The following is a 15,755-nucleotide window of genomic DNA, read 5'->3' on the forward strand; positions in this document are numbered from 1 at the left end:
GTGTCTTATGACTAATAATTGTTGACAAAACATTTAGACAACTTTCATGCGGAGATTGCATATGGTAGCTAGCTTTATAACTAAGAATGGACGGATGTATGTACCAATGTGTGGACCAACAGAGAGCTGAAAAGATCTGAACGCCATTAGCTGTTAAGAGAGGATGCGGTATCGCATCGCAATAAATGGCCAAAAAATTGACTTTTTGAAAATCCCATTTTCAGTTTCTATAACTCTTTTTCTATCAGATTCTGAAATATCACCCCTGTAAACCATGCAGAAGTGCTCTAAAAATTTTTTTTATCAGCCAAGGTGGCAAAAAATTTCGTGGAAATCGGGAAAGAACAGCATTTTTCAAGCCACGATATGTCCGGAATGGCGCAACCGAGCGCCACCATCTTGGTCTTGTTGGAAAGCGAATTTCTCCGTTTTCAAATTTGCCGCTTCAGCTATCTCCTCTATACAGAAACAAGCACACAAAAAGCAAGTGATTAAAGGTCGTGCCGGAGTCTGCGATTCCAGCGGAGTCCGCCACATGACTCTAGCGCGGTTCCCCACTGGTCCGGCCGCTGGTGTTGTCTGCTCAGCTCTTTGCACCTCGCGAGTTCGGAAGTTTACACTTGCTGTGATCTCGACGTTTTCTCAAAACTGATTTTTGACTTTCTGCTCAGTTTCTGGAGCTGATTTCTTTGTTACTGTTTAGCATATACTGATCCGTTTATTTATTTATTTTTTGTCACGTTACTTGGGCTCCTGTTAAGGTCGTGACAGTCTCGCTTTCTTATCTTGACTTCTTATAAATATTTATATGGCTATTCGTCTACCTCGAAAATGTGCTTGATGTGCAGGTAACATAAAGAATGACACTCCAAAAATTTGTGTTGTGAAAAAAAGAGAGCAAGACTTTCATGACCTTCAGCACACATTTAGCTATGCAGTCAATACTCAACGAGCCTTCTATTGCATTCTTTAAGCTCCCCAGGCCCTCGAGAAAGTTTGAGGGAGAAAAATTCTGCTCAATAAAATTCAACAGAATGTTCTCAAGATAGTGCTCTGAAACTTTTATGGAAGCATCAGGGAGACATTCTAAACATTTGTGCCAATTTGCATCAAAATCCATGAAAAAATAAGGAAGTTGATTTTCAAAGCCATGTCCCCCCTTAACTCTTTTGTTACCATGAGAAAATGGTAGTTTTTTATAGGTCTCAGAAAAAAATTATTTACCGCTACAAATAATATTCCAGAACACATTGCAGCACAGCATATTGTGCATAATGAAATACTCTTTCCAAAAACAGATGTTGCCAAACAAACAAAAAATTATTAGGTAAAAAACAAAAATTCTAGAAAGCGCCATTTTTGCTGCCCGTTGATAAAAACAATAATAAGAAAACATAATATCTAGAGAAATATTAATAGCAAAGAAAATTCAGAACATACATTTGAAAGATAAATAACCCAGGAATAGTGTCTGAAAAAATAAATGGTCAGTACACCGCTGTTCTTCGTATACAAAAAAGCAACTAAGACCAGTTCATCGCTCAGACCATGCGGTGAAGCAGTTCCTGGATTTTGTGACGCACAGGCGCACTTCTCACGTTAACCCAGTACGACTGATGTTTGTTCAACTTTGCGGTCCTCGTAACACATTTTGCAGTTCTACCTTTTCGGCATCTTCTGAGGATGGTCCGATGAGAAGTCCAAGGAACGTACTTCACCAGTTCGTCCGGAGTCGTGCACTTCTTTCAGGACCGATCACTTTAGGCGTAGCTGGGCAACAACAAGATTATGCATCCAAGCATATCCGTTTGCTTTTTTGCACATTGTCTTTACACCTCTGCAGAGAAGACAGTAGAAAGAAATCCCCCGCCGTTGTAAACTGTCTTGCACTGATCCGTAGTGCTCGGCCAAGATGTGCTACAGGCGGCTTTCGTGCCATGAATGGAAGTTTCTTTGCTGCCGATGGCAGCACATCATAACCAAGCAAAGTATGCACCCTGAAGATAATCTGTAGAGCTCTCAGGTCGTGAAAAAAGATCCGCAGATAAACGTACACAAGGAAGGAGACCGCTCAAGGCCGTAAAGGAGACTCACTGGTGAACAGATGTGCATGTCCCATACTGACTCAAAACATTGTAACCGTTAGAGCTTGAAACTGCTTTACTGCCATCTTCGGGATCATAACTCGAGTCCTCATCACTAAACTGAAGTGCGGGTGCAGCATAGTTTCGAGCAGGACGCTTTTCTCGCGACGCAGCTGCGCGGGACGACCCGATGGGAGAGACTTTTGATAACTGTGCAGTGACACCGGCAGTGCCCCTTGCCGTGATTTTACGAGAGAAGCGTTACCGAAACTGTTGGAAACTGGTTGCAAAAGCCGAGTCCACATGTTGGACAGGTGGTGTTGGACAGAAAATACACTTTAGTGGAATAAAACGACTCGGACTCCAAACCAAAGCTCACTAGTGAACAGCTGGCGTCATTTTCAGTTAATTATCACCGCTCAGCACTGTTGGACGGCAAAGCCGGCGACATAATTTAATTCACGACTTGCTGGTAGTCATTTGATTTAAAAATTTTGATGCTAGCATGGCGTAATCGTGAGTGGCATGCTTTTTGTCTCGAGCGGGGCAGAAGGTGACAGCCACGCTTTTCGCCACAACATATGCACATTAGTTCGCAAAAAGGCCATGAGAAATCACGACATCGCCAGAGTCCGAAAATTTAAACTGATTATGAAAGTGCAGTGCATGTACTAACTATTGGATGGCCTTATATGGATAATAAACGGCTCCAATAGTTCGAAACTGGTGATCTAAAGCATCGTTCACCGGTTATCGATTTGAATAGGTATGGTAACGAAAGAGTTAAAACATTTTTTTTGCAGAGAGACGAAAGCTGTCCAGGCAGGCCCGTCAGGAAACAGAATGGAGGACACATTATGATGCGTATATTTGGACAAGTTCGTATTACATGAAAGTAGATTTATAGTGCAGAAAAGAAATAAACACGCACTGGTCAAAGGCGAAAACACAACCCTTTCTGTTAGTGTCTTGAAACAGTCCCTGCTTATTTCTTTACTGCCCCCCCAAAAATTTATTTTTCACTGAGGTCACTTTTTCTGCTCCCTCACTCTGTGCCACAGTGTAAACCACAATGGCCATGCTGAAAGCCCCTGCCAATACCGCAGAACAAGCAACGTTATTGCACACATACCCGACGACTGGCCAGAATGTTCGCGCCTGCTGGCCAGTAGGTGCCCGAGCCAAGCCACCGACAGGTAGTGGCGCAAGCTCTCCTCCTCATCACTGCGACGGGTGTTGCGTGGCTGCGACAAGAAGCGCTCGGCCAACTTCTGCAGCACGTGAGGCTGTAGTGTTGCGAGAAGGGGGTCCCAGCGGTCGGCAAGAACACGTGGAAGGCGGCAGGGAGAGCCGTCCGTTGATGATGGCAAGGACAGCTCTGCAGCGGAAAAAGACGAGATAGTTGCTGTGTGAAGAAGCTTTTGCGATGCTAGGTTTATCTGACTGGCCTACACCACTTCATGAAGTGCTGCACCCTACCATTTCTTTCAGCGGTGCAGCAATGGCACCCTCTAAACCCACGCAGTTATAATTCGAAAGGGGCAGAAAGGTGCAGGGCTGGTTCAGTTTTTTTGCACCCACCCTACTGAGAGTGACGGTTCACTGCAGACGTGCCAGTGTGAAACAGCAGCCGAGTAGACGACGCAGCAGACGGCCGTAAGTGACATTGAAACACTGCTTCTGCGTGTCTTCTGTGATGATGATGATATGTAGTGTTTAATGGCGCAAGGGCCAGGCCTGGCCAAAGAGCGCCATGACAAGTGGTGATGTTGACGATGTATTATGGAGATGTGACTTGGCTGTAAAGTGGCCTAAAAATTGTCGCTGTAAAGTGCGTAAAATCTACGTGCTATAAAATTATGGCGATGACTAATGACGATTACTATGAACATTAAAATCCATCGTAGAAGAATGATGCAAAATCAAAAATATGTAGGATGTTAAAATTACTTGGAGCACTGCTGCCTCGCCAGAGCCCTTGAAAGACAAGCGCCTAGAGGCATGTGCTATACTAAAGAGATATCGCAGCGGCATCCTCTGAAGAGAGGACCCGCTACGAACATGTGGGGCTAAAAACATGCAGGACGACATCTTTCAGGAAATTTAGTACTGTGTTGGTGTCAAATAAAGGTTCTGGGCCGAGTAGCATTACGGGATGTAGGGGGATGTGCTGCCGGTATGCTAGGGAAAAATGTTTCCTTCTTTCAGATTCGGCTGCCCGACACTCCAGGAGGACGTGGAGGACGGTCAGCCTCTCCCCGCATCTACCGCAGGTTGGAGGATCATTTTCAGTGAGTAAAAAGTTATGTGTGCCAAATGTGTGTCCTATTCTGAGGCGACAGAATAGGACATCTGTCCGGCGTGATTTTGTTACAGGAGGCCAGAAACCTAATTGTGGCTTTATTAAATGCAACTTATTACTTGTTTCCAGGTCCCACAATCGTTGCCAGTAGTTTCGCAGTTTCCTTCTTAAGAAGGGTTTCAGGTCTGTGACAGGGACTGCAGCAGTAGAATTAACAGTGTGTGATGCAATTGATGTGGCCATCTGGTCCGCTAGAACGTTACCCTGGATGCCCCTATGGCCAGGCACCCAGCATATAACCACATCCTGGTTAGATACATATGCTTTGCATAAGACGGAATAGAGTTCAATTATTATAGGATTTTTGTGCTTACAGAACGACATCAAAGACTTCACAACACTAAGGGAGTCCGTATATATAACTGACTTTTTGAGTTTTGATTTCCTTATATGCTTCACGGTCGACAATATTGCGTAGGCCTCAGCCGTGAAGATACTAGTTTCCGGATGCAGTAAATCGGATTCCGAGAAGGATGGACCGACGGCTGCATATGACACCCCCTCGCGTGACTTCGATGCGTCTGTGTAAAACTCCGTGCAGGAGTGTTTGTATTGCAGTTCCTGGAAATGCATCTGGATTTCAATCTCTGGAGCGTGTTTTGTAACCTGCATGAAAGATATGTCGCAGTGTATCATCTGCCACTCCCAAGGAGGTAAGAGCTTGGTTAGGTGCATTAAGCGATGCTCGATGAGTGGGACATGCATTTCATCGCTAAGCTCCTTCACACGCAGCGAGAAAGGCTGTCTTATGGAGGGACGATTGCTGAAAAGTGTAGCGCACGTCATATCAGTAACGGTATCAAAACATGGATGTTCAGGATTAGAGCGTACTTTAAGGAAATATGTATAGCTAATGTATGATCTCTGTAGGTGGAGAGACCATTCATTTGATTCTACATATAGACTTTGTATGGGACTCGTTCTGAAAGCGCCAGTGGCCAATCGGATTCCTAGATGGTGGACAGGATCTAGGATCTTTAGTGCGCTCGGGGCGGCAGAGTTATATACTACAGCACCATAATCCAATCGAGACCGAATTAGGCTCTTGTATAGGTTCATTAAGCACTTCCTATCACTACCCCATGTAGTCTGGGATAGGAGTTTCATTAGGTTCATTGTTTTTAGACATTTTTCTTTCAGATATTTAATGTGTGGAATGAAAGTGAGTCTGTAGTCAAGTATGATACCTAAGAATTTGTGCTGTTTGCTGATAGGTATTCGTTGTCCACACAGTTCTAAGGAAGGATCCGGGACCAGGCCTCTCTTTCTTGTAAAAAGAACACAAGAGCTTTTGTTAGGATTGATCTTAAATCCATTCTTGTCTGCCCACATTGAGACTTTGTTCAGGCCGTGCTGTACCTGTCTCTCGCACACTGCGAGGTTACAGGATTTGAAAGCTATTTGTATGTCGTCCACGTAGACAGAATAAAAGATTGCCGGTGGTAATGAAGCGCGAAGCGTGTTCATCTTCACGATGAAGAGTGTGCAGCTGAGCACGCCTCCTTGCGGTACACCAGTTTCTTGCGTAAAAGGACGCGAAAGTACATTTCCTACTTTTACCCGGAAGGTACGACTGGACAGATAGCTTTCTATTAGGTTAAGCATATTTCCATGGATACCCATTTCTAACAAGTCTCTTAGGATTCCGTAACGCCACGTCGTATCGTACGCCTTCTCCATATCGAGGAATATGGATAAGAAGAATTGTTTGTGTACAAATGCGTCCCGGATATTTGCTTCTACACGTACAAGATGGTCAGTTGTGGAGCGCCCTTCTCGGAAGCCGCACTGATAGGGATCAAGGATTTTGCTCAGTTCAAAGAAATGGATGAGTCGCCGATTAATCATTTTTTCAAACACCTTACAGATGCAACTTGTGAGGGCTATCGGGCGGTAACTTGCCACTGAGGAAGGGTCCTTGCCTTGTTTCAAAACAGGGACCACAATGGCTTCCTTCCATGCGGTTGGAAGGTACCCTGCATCCCAAATGGTGTTGAAAAGTGTAAGCAGTGTAACCTGCGTGTCATTATGTAAGTTTTTGAGCATTTCATACATGATTCTATCAGATCCTGGTGCGGAGCTGTTGCATACGCTCATGGCAGCTCTTAATTCAGCAATACAAAAAGGACGGTTGTAAGGCTCATTCTCTCGACCTTTTCTTCTTAATGGCTTACGTTCTTCTGTTTCTTTGTATTTGAGGAAGGACTGTGTATAATTTGTTGGACTTGACACGCTCTCAAAATATTCCCCAAGTGAGTCTGCCTGGTCTTGCAGTGTATCGCCCTGTGTGTTCACCAGGGGGAGTGAATGTGTTTGCCGCCCTCTAATCCTATTAACTCTGTTCCAGGCTTTGGCCTCATCCCTAAACGAGTTAATACTCGATAAAAACCTGTGCCAGCTCTCTCTTCTGGCCTGTCGGCGGGTTCTCCTACCTTGGGATTTTATTTTTTTAAAGTTGACAAGATTCTCAGCGGTGGGAGAAGCTCGCAGCAACCCCCACGCCTTGTTCTGATTCTTACGGGCGGTCCGACATTCGCTGTTCCACCACGGTACACGTCGTTTGCATGCCAGACCACTCGCTTCGGATATGCATTTTGATGCGGCATCCATCATGAATGATGTAAGATACTCTACAGCAGCATCAATTTCTAGAGAAGACATGTCGGCCCATGAGGTGTTTGTGAGAGTTCGAAATTTCTCCCAGTCGGCTGTGTCTATCTTCCACCTAGGAGCTTGTGGAGGACACTCGTTTTCTTTAGATGTTCTTATCAGTATCGGGAAGTGGTCGCTCCCGTAAGGATTGTTCATAACTTCCCATTCGAGTTCAGGCAGTATACACGTGGAAACTAGGCTGAGGTCAATTGATGAAAATGTTCTGTTGGCGAGAGAATAATATGTGGGTGCCTTCTTATTCAGCAGGCATGCACCAGAAGAGAAGAGGAACTGTTCAACAAGACGACCTCGCGCATCTATACGAGAGTCGCCCCACAGGGAGCTGTGCGCATTGAAGTCGCCAAGAACAACATAGGGTTCTGGCAGTTCATCTATAAAGGACTGAAATTCATGTTTAGTTAATTTGTAATGTGGGGGTATATAAAGCGAGCAAATAGTGATGAGTTTGTTTAGCAGAACAACTCGCACCGCCACTGCTTCAAGGGGCGTTCGAAGCTGTAAAGGTTGACATGCTATACTTTTATGTGTGAGAATCGCAACACCACCCGATGATGCGATGGCATCATCGCGATCTTTACGAAACGTAACATACGTACGGAGAAAGTTTGCGTGTCTGGATTTTAAATGTGTTTCCTGTAAACACAGCACTTTTGGATTATGTTTGTGGATGAGTTCTTGCAAATCCTCAAGGTTTGTAAGGAGACCTCTAATGTTCCATTGAATGATTTGTGTATCCATATTTAAAATAAATTGGTGCTGTGTTTACGGAAACGGACGGGATGCCTTAGATTACAGAACCCTTTCGAGGCCCTGTAATAGGGGTTTTGTTCTTTCTGGAGCGTTCGAGGGAGCCTCGCCGCTCCTTAGGCGCTTGGTGCGCCTTGAGGATGGGTGTAGTGTCCATTGCCTCTTGTGAGGCGCCGGACACGTGCTCTTGCGAGCGGGAAGATTTCAGAGGGAGTCCCGCCTTGGAGGGCAAGACCCCTGCGCCCACCAGCCCGGAGGTCGATGGGGCTCCCAGAGGGACTTGGCTACGCCGGCCGTTGCCAGCGCATGGAGGAACCTGGGAAGTTGAGGCAGCCTCGGCTGCGCCCTCCTTCGGGGTCGATGGTTCCTTCTCCTCGGTTGACGGAGCAGCGCTAGCTGCAACCGTCGCGGGGGCAGATGGCGTGACTGCCGACTCACTGCTTGTGGGTCGGACAGCCGCCGGAGGCCGTTGTGACGCTGCCCCCTGACGCGCCACTTCGACAAAGCTTTTCTTTGGCAGGTATGCAACCCGCCTGCGTGCCTCCTTAAATGAGATATTTTCTTTCACTTTGATCGTTACGATTTCTTTTTCTTTCTTCCAGGATGGGCACGACCGTGAGTACGCGGCGTGATCCCCATCACAGTTTACACAGTGTAGAGAGTTCTTACATTCTTCAGTTGCGTGTTCAAGGGCACTGCATTTGGCGCATGTTTGGCGGCCTCGGCAGCTCTGCGAGCTGTGGCCAAAACGTTGGCATTTGAAACATCTCAAGGGATTTGGCACATACGGGCGTACACGAAGCTTGATGTACCCGGCCTCGATTGACTCGGGCAGGACACTTGAATTGAAGGTGAGTATTAGGTGTTTGGTCGGAATTTCTTTACCGTCTCGCCTTATCTTGATCCTTTTGACATTTATGACATTCTGTTCGCTGAAGCCCTCCAAGAGCTCAGCCTCAGAGAGCTCCAGCAAATCATCGTCCGAGACAACGCCGCGGGAAGTATTCATCGTGCGGTGCGGGGTTACTACTACTTGGGTCTCCCCAAATGATACTAGCTGTGGCAGTTTTTCAAATTGCTTCTGATCGCGGAGCTCCAGGAGGAGGTCTCCGCTAGCCATCCTCGACACCTTATATCCTGGACCAAAAGCTTCGGTAAGAGACTTAGATACAAGGAACGGGGAGATTGTTCGCACTTGTTTAGCTGGTTTTTCAGAGTGGATCACGTGAAAACGAGGGAAGGATTCTTTTTGTCGACCAAAAAACTGGAATAAATCATCGGTGCGCCCTCTTTTCTGAGGGCGATCAGGAAGTGGAGGGAAGGATGTTGCCATAAAGGAATTGAATTTTCGGCAATAACGCCAGCCACCCACCATGGAGTCCTACAAGGGGACGCTACAGAGACTGTAAGAACAGGTCCTGTAAACGCCAGCTGTACGTCATCACTATAACCAAATATGAAATAACCTAGGTTGGTTAATCACACAAGGTTAACCCTTGCTGCCTGGAAACTATGGAAGTAAGCGGAAGGAAGGAGAAGACAGGAAAGATGAAAAGTGAGAGAAAGACGAAGGCTGGAGGGAGAGAGAGACAGGAAAAGGCAACTACCGATTTCCCCCGGGTGGGTCAGTCCGGGGGGGGGCCGTCTATGTGAAGCAGAGGCCAAAGGGGTGTGTTGCGTCCGCCGGGGGGCCTTAAAGGTCCAGACACCCAGCATCGGCTCAACCCCCAGGATCCCCCTTTCCCCAGACATGGCTAAGCCGCGCACGGCTACACGCGGGAGGGTCCAACCCTCGTGTGCTCGGGTACGTGGTGTCGCAACACACCAAACGCCTGCTGACGCAGACGCCCCTGCGGGGGCGTGTCTTCTGTGTCCACGCAACGTGGGGTATGTTTATGTCGCCTGCGTACATTAGCCATAGCTCGCAATTTGGCCATTCATGCTGATGAAATCAATGCTACTTCTTAAAAAACAACATGTCTTGATCAACTGTCAGTGCTGGTGGTTTTCTAGCGTTTTTACTGCCCTGTAATAAAAGGGGTGAAAAGAAAAGCAAGAGCTCTCGCATGTTCGCCACAGAAGGCACAAAAAGTGCTGTTGCAGATATGTTCTATGGCACAGGCTGCTCTTGGAAATTTGCTGACTGATAGTCTGTAGCATAATTGCAACTATTCATTAACCTAACACCTCATAACCTGTGGTTCAGGCTACCTTAATCTGACATGAACCGCACACACATTAGGCGGACCTACATTGCATCTGCACCTCGGCATTTATTTTGAATGTCGCATTGTGCCTACACTGCTAAAGTCAGCTTCTGAACTTGTGCGTCGCCGTGAACTGGTTCGTAGTGGTGCAGGCAAATCAAACGGACCCACTGTTGCAACAAAAAATCTGCGAACTTCAGCGGGGTCCGAACTGCACCAAGTTGTTCTGGGATGCTTTGAATAATGCTAACCTACTGCATGTAGCAGCCAAATCAAAGAAAGAAATAATTCCGTATTTACTCGCATAATGATCACACTTTTTTGTCAAAAGAATTGATGCAACTTCAGGGGTGCGATCATTACGAGGGCTAAATTTCCCACGAAAAGAAACATTTTTTTTTCATCCCACATTTGCTGCGGGATGACAATGGGTCAACAAGCAGGCGGCTGGCGCTGTCAGTGCGGGACAAAAAAAATAAAAAATAAAGTGGCCGGCGGAGCAAGCCGAACGCGCCGAACGCAATTATTTTTCTTCTCGTGAGTACATTACACGCATTGAAACAGTTTCTTCCGTATCAGCAATGAATAATATCGTTAATATCGGCAAGTTTGCGACAATAATGTAGCCATGTCTACTTTGAGGGGACAGAAACAGAGATCGGCGCGCTTAGCTGCCAGTGACATAGAAACACATGGCGGGCATGCTGAGAAAACTGCAGCATTTGGCTTCCCTGCTATCCTAATACGGCACGTCTCTGCTAAGGGTGGACGAATATCTTAGCTGCGTTAAAAGCGTCGGCGTGCAAATAGGGTACACTTCTGACATATCAGTATAAACGTGGTCACTATTGTTGCCGTTCGCGATTTGTTGAGTGCCCACGAGTGCAGACAAGAAGAATCGAAAGGTGCCCTTCATGTCGTTGATGTTGATTAAAACCATTATGAAGCCTACAAATAATAAAGCCGAGGCAAGTTTCGTTGTACCTTTTCTTTTTTTTTTTCATGGAAAAGCGGAAAGCGGTGAAAGGAATGAAATGGGGCATCTACTTAAGAATGTTGAGCTCGTGCAGACCGCTTGGCATGCCTTCAAGAGTCGTTCGCATAGCATTCGAATGACGGTAAGTGCAATCATCATTAGCTAGACTTGGCACACGACATATCGCTGCGACAAGTTCAGGGTGCGATCATTAAATGGGAAAGAAAAAAAATAGAATTTTGATGAAAAAATTCATGGGTGCAATCATTACGCGAGTGCAATCATTATGCGAGTAAATACGGCAAGAATTTATGCAGACCAATGCAGACTCTGGAATATATGAAAAACAAAGCTTTTGCAATGCAGATAAATGCAATAAAAAAATGTGATAACATACGAGTTTCTTTATTGTCATTGTATCCAATATTCAATCTCATTCAATGTTTGCCTAATCACCACAGAGGTCACAACATTAAGCGGAAGCTTTAGCTCGAGGCTGACTCAGATTTGCCTACTCAAATACAGTCCAACCTCAGTATAACAAAGTTACATCAGCCACAAAATTACCTTCATTATAGTCAATATTCAATGTAAGAATTTAAACATATATCGGTAGAAAAGGAAACCGCAATTAGACCTGTGCAAAAAATAGGGGGGGGGGGGGGGCAGGCAGGTCTTGCCAAGGTTTTCCTGCAGATTTCGACGGGCCATCAGCATCTTGCCATGCAAATACAAGACACGGGAACAACAACAAATTGTCTACATGAGCTCTGCAATGCCACTGTGTTTCACATTCTTGCTACCAGATTATACTATACTGAAGCATGTTCAAACAAAAATTTGGTTCATTATGATCGATACCGTGTCAGATCCTGCATTATAGGTTTCGTTATACAGTCCATGCCTGTTACAACGGATCCGGATACAACATATTTTCGGATATAACACACCATTCTTCTCACTTAGTTTAGTCTGCCAATATTATGAACGCAACAAATTCTGCTCTTAAGGGACCTGGATATAACGGACTATCGGCCACAGGGGCAAATTTTTAAGCAAATTTTGCTTAGATGGTCTAAACACAATGCACTTTGCTGTGGCCATGTGCGCATGTGGCAATACGCTCCGCACAACTATTTCAGGCTGCTTGTGAAATTTGTAAAAACTCAACTTTTTCTTAATCCTTTCAGGGTTGATTGTTTTTATTGCAGATTTAAATTCTTCAGAGGGAGCTGTTTCGAAAAAAATTTACCTTAATTTTTTTAGGCGACTGTAAAGTGAGAAAAAAATATTTTGCACTGGTATATATGAACTGTTTATTCATGAATGACAACAATAAAAAGGAAAAACTTTTAAGAATTAAAAATTTGATGCATTGTTATACGCATAGTTCAAAGCTTAGAAAATTCGCACACAAGAATATTTCGCAAGTCTCAAATGTTCCTGCTCTTATACTAATATTTACATCCAACTGCATAGATGATGCACTCAAGAAAACTGTAATTGTGTACCCGTCAATAAAGCAAAAAGTGTGAAAAACTTCTGCCAATCTTCATCTTATCACCAACCAGAGCTGATTAGCGCTTGCGAGTCTCCAAAAAGGAAAAAGAAACACATGCACGGCAGCATCCTTCGTATGCACAGCTCTGTTAGAAATAAACAAGTGAGTAACAGGCAGTCACCCTTTGAGCGATTAGTAACGAAATAGCTATCAATTTTGCGAGCGCAAGAAGTCAAAACTGCCCACGGAACAAAACTCGATCTAACTGCTGCCCACCCATGCGCGCGCCAATAAGCGTGAGCGGTAGTATATAGACACTTCATAGCAAACATAGTAGCTCTAAAGCAAACCATGCAACGAAAACTGAGAGAGGGAGGTGCGAGAAAAAATTTCCCTGTATTCCCGCTTAATGGCAGCACATGCCAGGAAAGAAAAAAAATTTGGAAATTGGCGCGCTTTTTAAACGTACAGATGGCACCGTAAATATATGGCATCTACCATTTTGGACTTGTTCGCGGCACCGTATATTTACGTCATTGACCGTGACAGCGTTAAGGGATGGATACACTAGCAGCAAGCTTTCCAGAATGGCCTGCCGTGCAATGCCCCACCAGTGTAGGAGTTTTTGTGTCGACCACACAAGCGGCCCACAGCAGTCAGCCCAGTGCCACGCAAGTGCTGAGGGTGCCACTTGGCCTAACCAGCTTCGAGGCAAAGTTGTAGCCCACGCGGCACTTCAAAAACAGCCACCGGCGATTGCAAAATGCACCGTTTTGAGCATGCTTTATTTCTCACTGCATCAATGTGCGATAAACAGAAGATGTGCTGCTATTTGTGGCATGCAAAGTACGAGGTGCGTGATGTGGTCGAGCTATCCTGCATGCAATGCAGTGGCAGCCAGACGAGGGCTCCAAATTAAACTTGCCTCATGCCGCACCTCTTCCGATTTGACAGTAGTCATCATTTGTCAAAAGATAAAATTAAGGCATCAGCCACTGCTTTGTGTGGAAATCAAACTGTAGCCTTTTTTTGAGTCATCGGCGGCTGCGACGCGTTTGGGTTGTGCCAGCTGCTGTGGCCAATTGTCAGCAACCAGCGTCCAGAAAATGGCGGACAGGAAGACACTGTTCCACGTGGTTGTGCGATTACCGCTTAAACCCATTCACCCATAGTTACTTATTTTAGTTTCAATGTTTTTATCACTTTTGCAATCGCTTATGACCTATGAGCTTGACAGTGGTATTTGTAAAGTTCTGCCATTTCACAACATACCGTTCCTTTAGTTTTGGGTAGAAAGGACTTTGGATATAACAGACTTTTCTCGCTTCATTATCACGGTCCGTCTTAACGAGCGTCGACAGTAGTAGGAGAGTGCTTCATCGAATTAAAGCCTGATCAAGCAAATTTTAGATTTACTTCTTTATATTCGATAATTAATCTTCATTATACTGAGGTGTGACTGTACATGTAAAACGCAGAAATGCTTTCATAAGGCAACCGCTGAACCAATTTGAATGAAGTTTATTGCATTCAAGTGAAGGATGATAAACTCTAGCAACTGTAGGCAAGAAATTTTGACTTAGGGCATCATACATTTTACACAAAGTGTTGAAAATCAGCAAGCTTTGAAAAAATTGAAGAGCGGAGTTTACACATCCATAACTCCGCACCAGAAACACATATCACGGTTCTGTAAGCTGCATCTACTGAAGCATCTGAAGCAGACAGATTTGATACATGAGTTTACATCTGACATGAAATTGTTAGTGTTTGCAAGGTTGTTGCAGAAATTATTAGTATACTTCGGAGACATAAAGCATTAACCGCTTCAACATAAGTTGCCAGGGTCGCAAATACCTGCACGATAAGTGGTACCGCACTATAACCAAAACATTTTTTAAAGGGATGCATGTGGAAAACATGTGGACCAGGTCTGAGAATTGAAGCGTACGACTGGAACATGTCCTTTTTTCCCAAGTTCCGTGCAGCCACTGCGAAGCCTTTCATTGACTCTGCACCAAACCGCAACTTTGGCTGCTGACCCACAATGAGACAGCGCTGGTTAGGCCTAGCCGGCGGGGACGTCGGGCGACATGCCATCGTGGAAAGCTTGCCCTTGTTCGTACTAGCGTAGACGAATACATGGTGATCTGGCGCCAGATCACGCGCACGGGCTGCGCTAACGGCAGTGCACGTGAAGCAGGGTTTGTGCGAGCCTAGATGGAAACTACCGTGAATGCGTATATAGCAAAAGTTAGCACATCTGCGTACTGGTAGGAACAGCGAAGGCTTCCATGTTTAGTTTGTGGAACACAATTTAAATCGACAGCACTGCGGACTCAAGCGTCGCATGAGCGATATTTGTGCTTTGCAATGATGCGCATCGCGATGGATGAACGTGAAACACACTCACGGCCTCAACTGATTTTTGTGTCGTGCCGGAATTTCGTAAAAACAAAATTTGTTTTTGTGGCCTGCTCGATAATTGAGACATTTTTGCGACTCCATCCATGTCCAAAAGAAATCAGTTGATGACTGTACATACTTTCCGCACACAAAACTGAAAAGCCAAACGGCGACAACGTTCACATGTTAGATGCGGACCATGCACGGCTGATAACAACTAAAGCAAATGGCCTCTCCGTCACCTAGGCAACCCCGCTCCCCCGTCTGTCCGCTTGCTGTCCCCTCGTCCTCCTTTGCATCACCCTCATTGCACTCCCCTCGGCCGGTACACCTCGTCAAGAAGTGCGGCTCGCTGCCTCGCTTGTCCGTGGGATTTTCTAGCAACCGCGCATTCCCTAGTATTTCACCTTGCAAGGCTGCACTACAAGTGCTACACATATACACTAATTTCAATGGGAACATAGGCAGGAGACAGCATTGACTATTATTCAACTGTTCCATTCTTTAACATGAAAAAAACCGGTGTGCCTCCCCATGCTCTCACACATGCTTTATGGCATGAAACACACTGCTATTTGACAAGGCAGTAGCAGCAGCCACTGTCATTAAAGGCAGGAAAGGTTGACAAAGAAGACTACTCTTTCAAAAAAAAAAAAAAAAAGTGTGTTCAGCTAAGCATTGCAGCATGGCATTGGCTGTGCTGGTCAAACTGGTTTGGATGCAATACACCACAAAACATTGTTCTGCATTGGTTGTTGCACCTTGATGCAGCACAAAAAGAAAGAGGACTGTATCACAG

At 45.3% G+C, this 15,755-nt stretch overlaps 1 protein-coding gene across 1 annotated transcript in view; it reads right to left on the reverse strand.

The window, feature by feature from the left end:
* LOC142584768 (uncharacterized) overlaps positions 1–15,755 on the reverse strand; it is a 90,391-nt gene that overhangs the window by 40,456 nt on the left and 34,180 nt on the right. Inside the window, exon 8 of the mRNA XM_075695004.1 lies at positions 3,217–3,462. Coding sequence (XP_075551119.1) covers positions 3,217–3,462 — 246 coding nt within the window. The remainder of the gene's footprint in view (positions 1–3,216; positions 3,463–15,755) is intronic.

The sequence above is a fragment of the Dermacentor variabilis genome, chromosome 6 (genome assembly GCF_050947875.1).
Source record: "Dermacentor variabilis isolate Ectoservices chromosome 6, ASM5094787v1, whole genome shotgun sequence".
NCBI lineage: Eukaryota > Metazoa > Arthropoda > Arachnida > Ixodida > Ixodidae > Dermacentor > Dermacentor variabilis.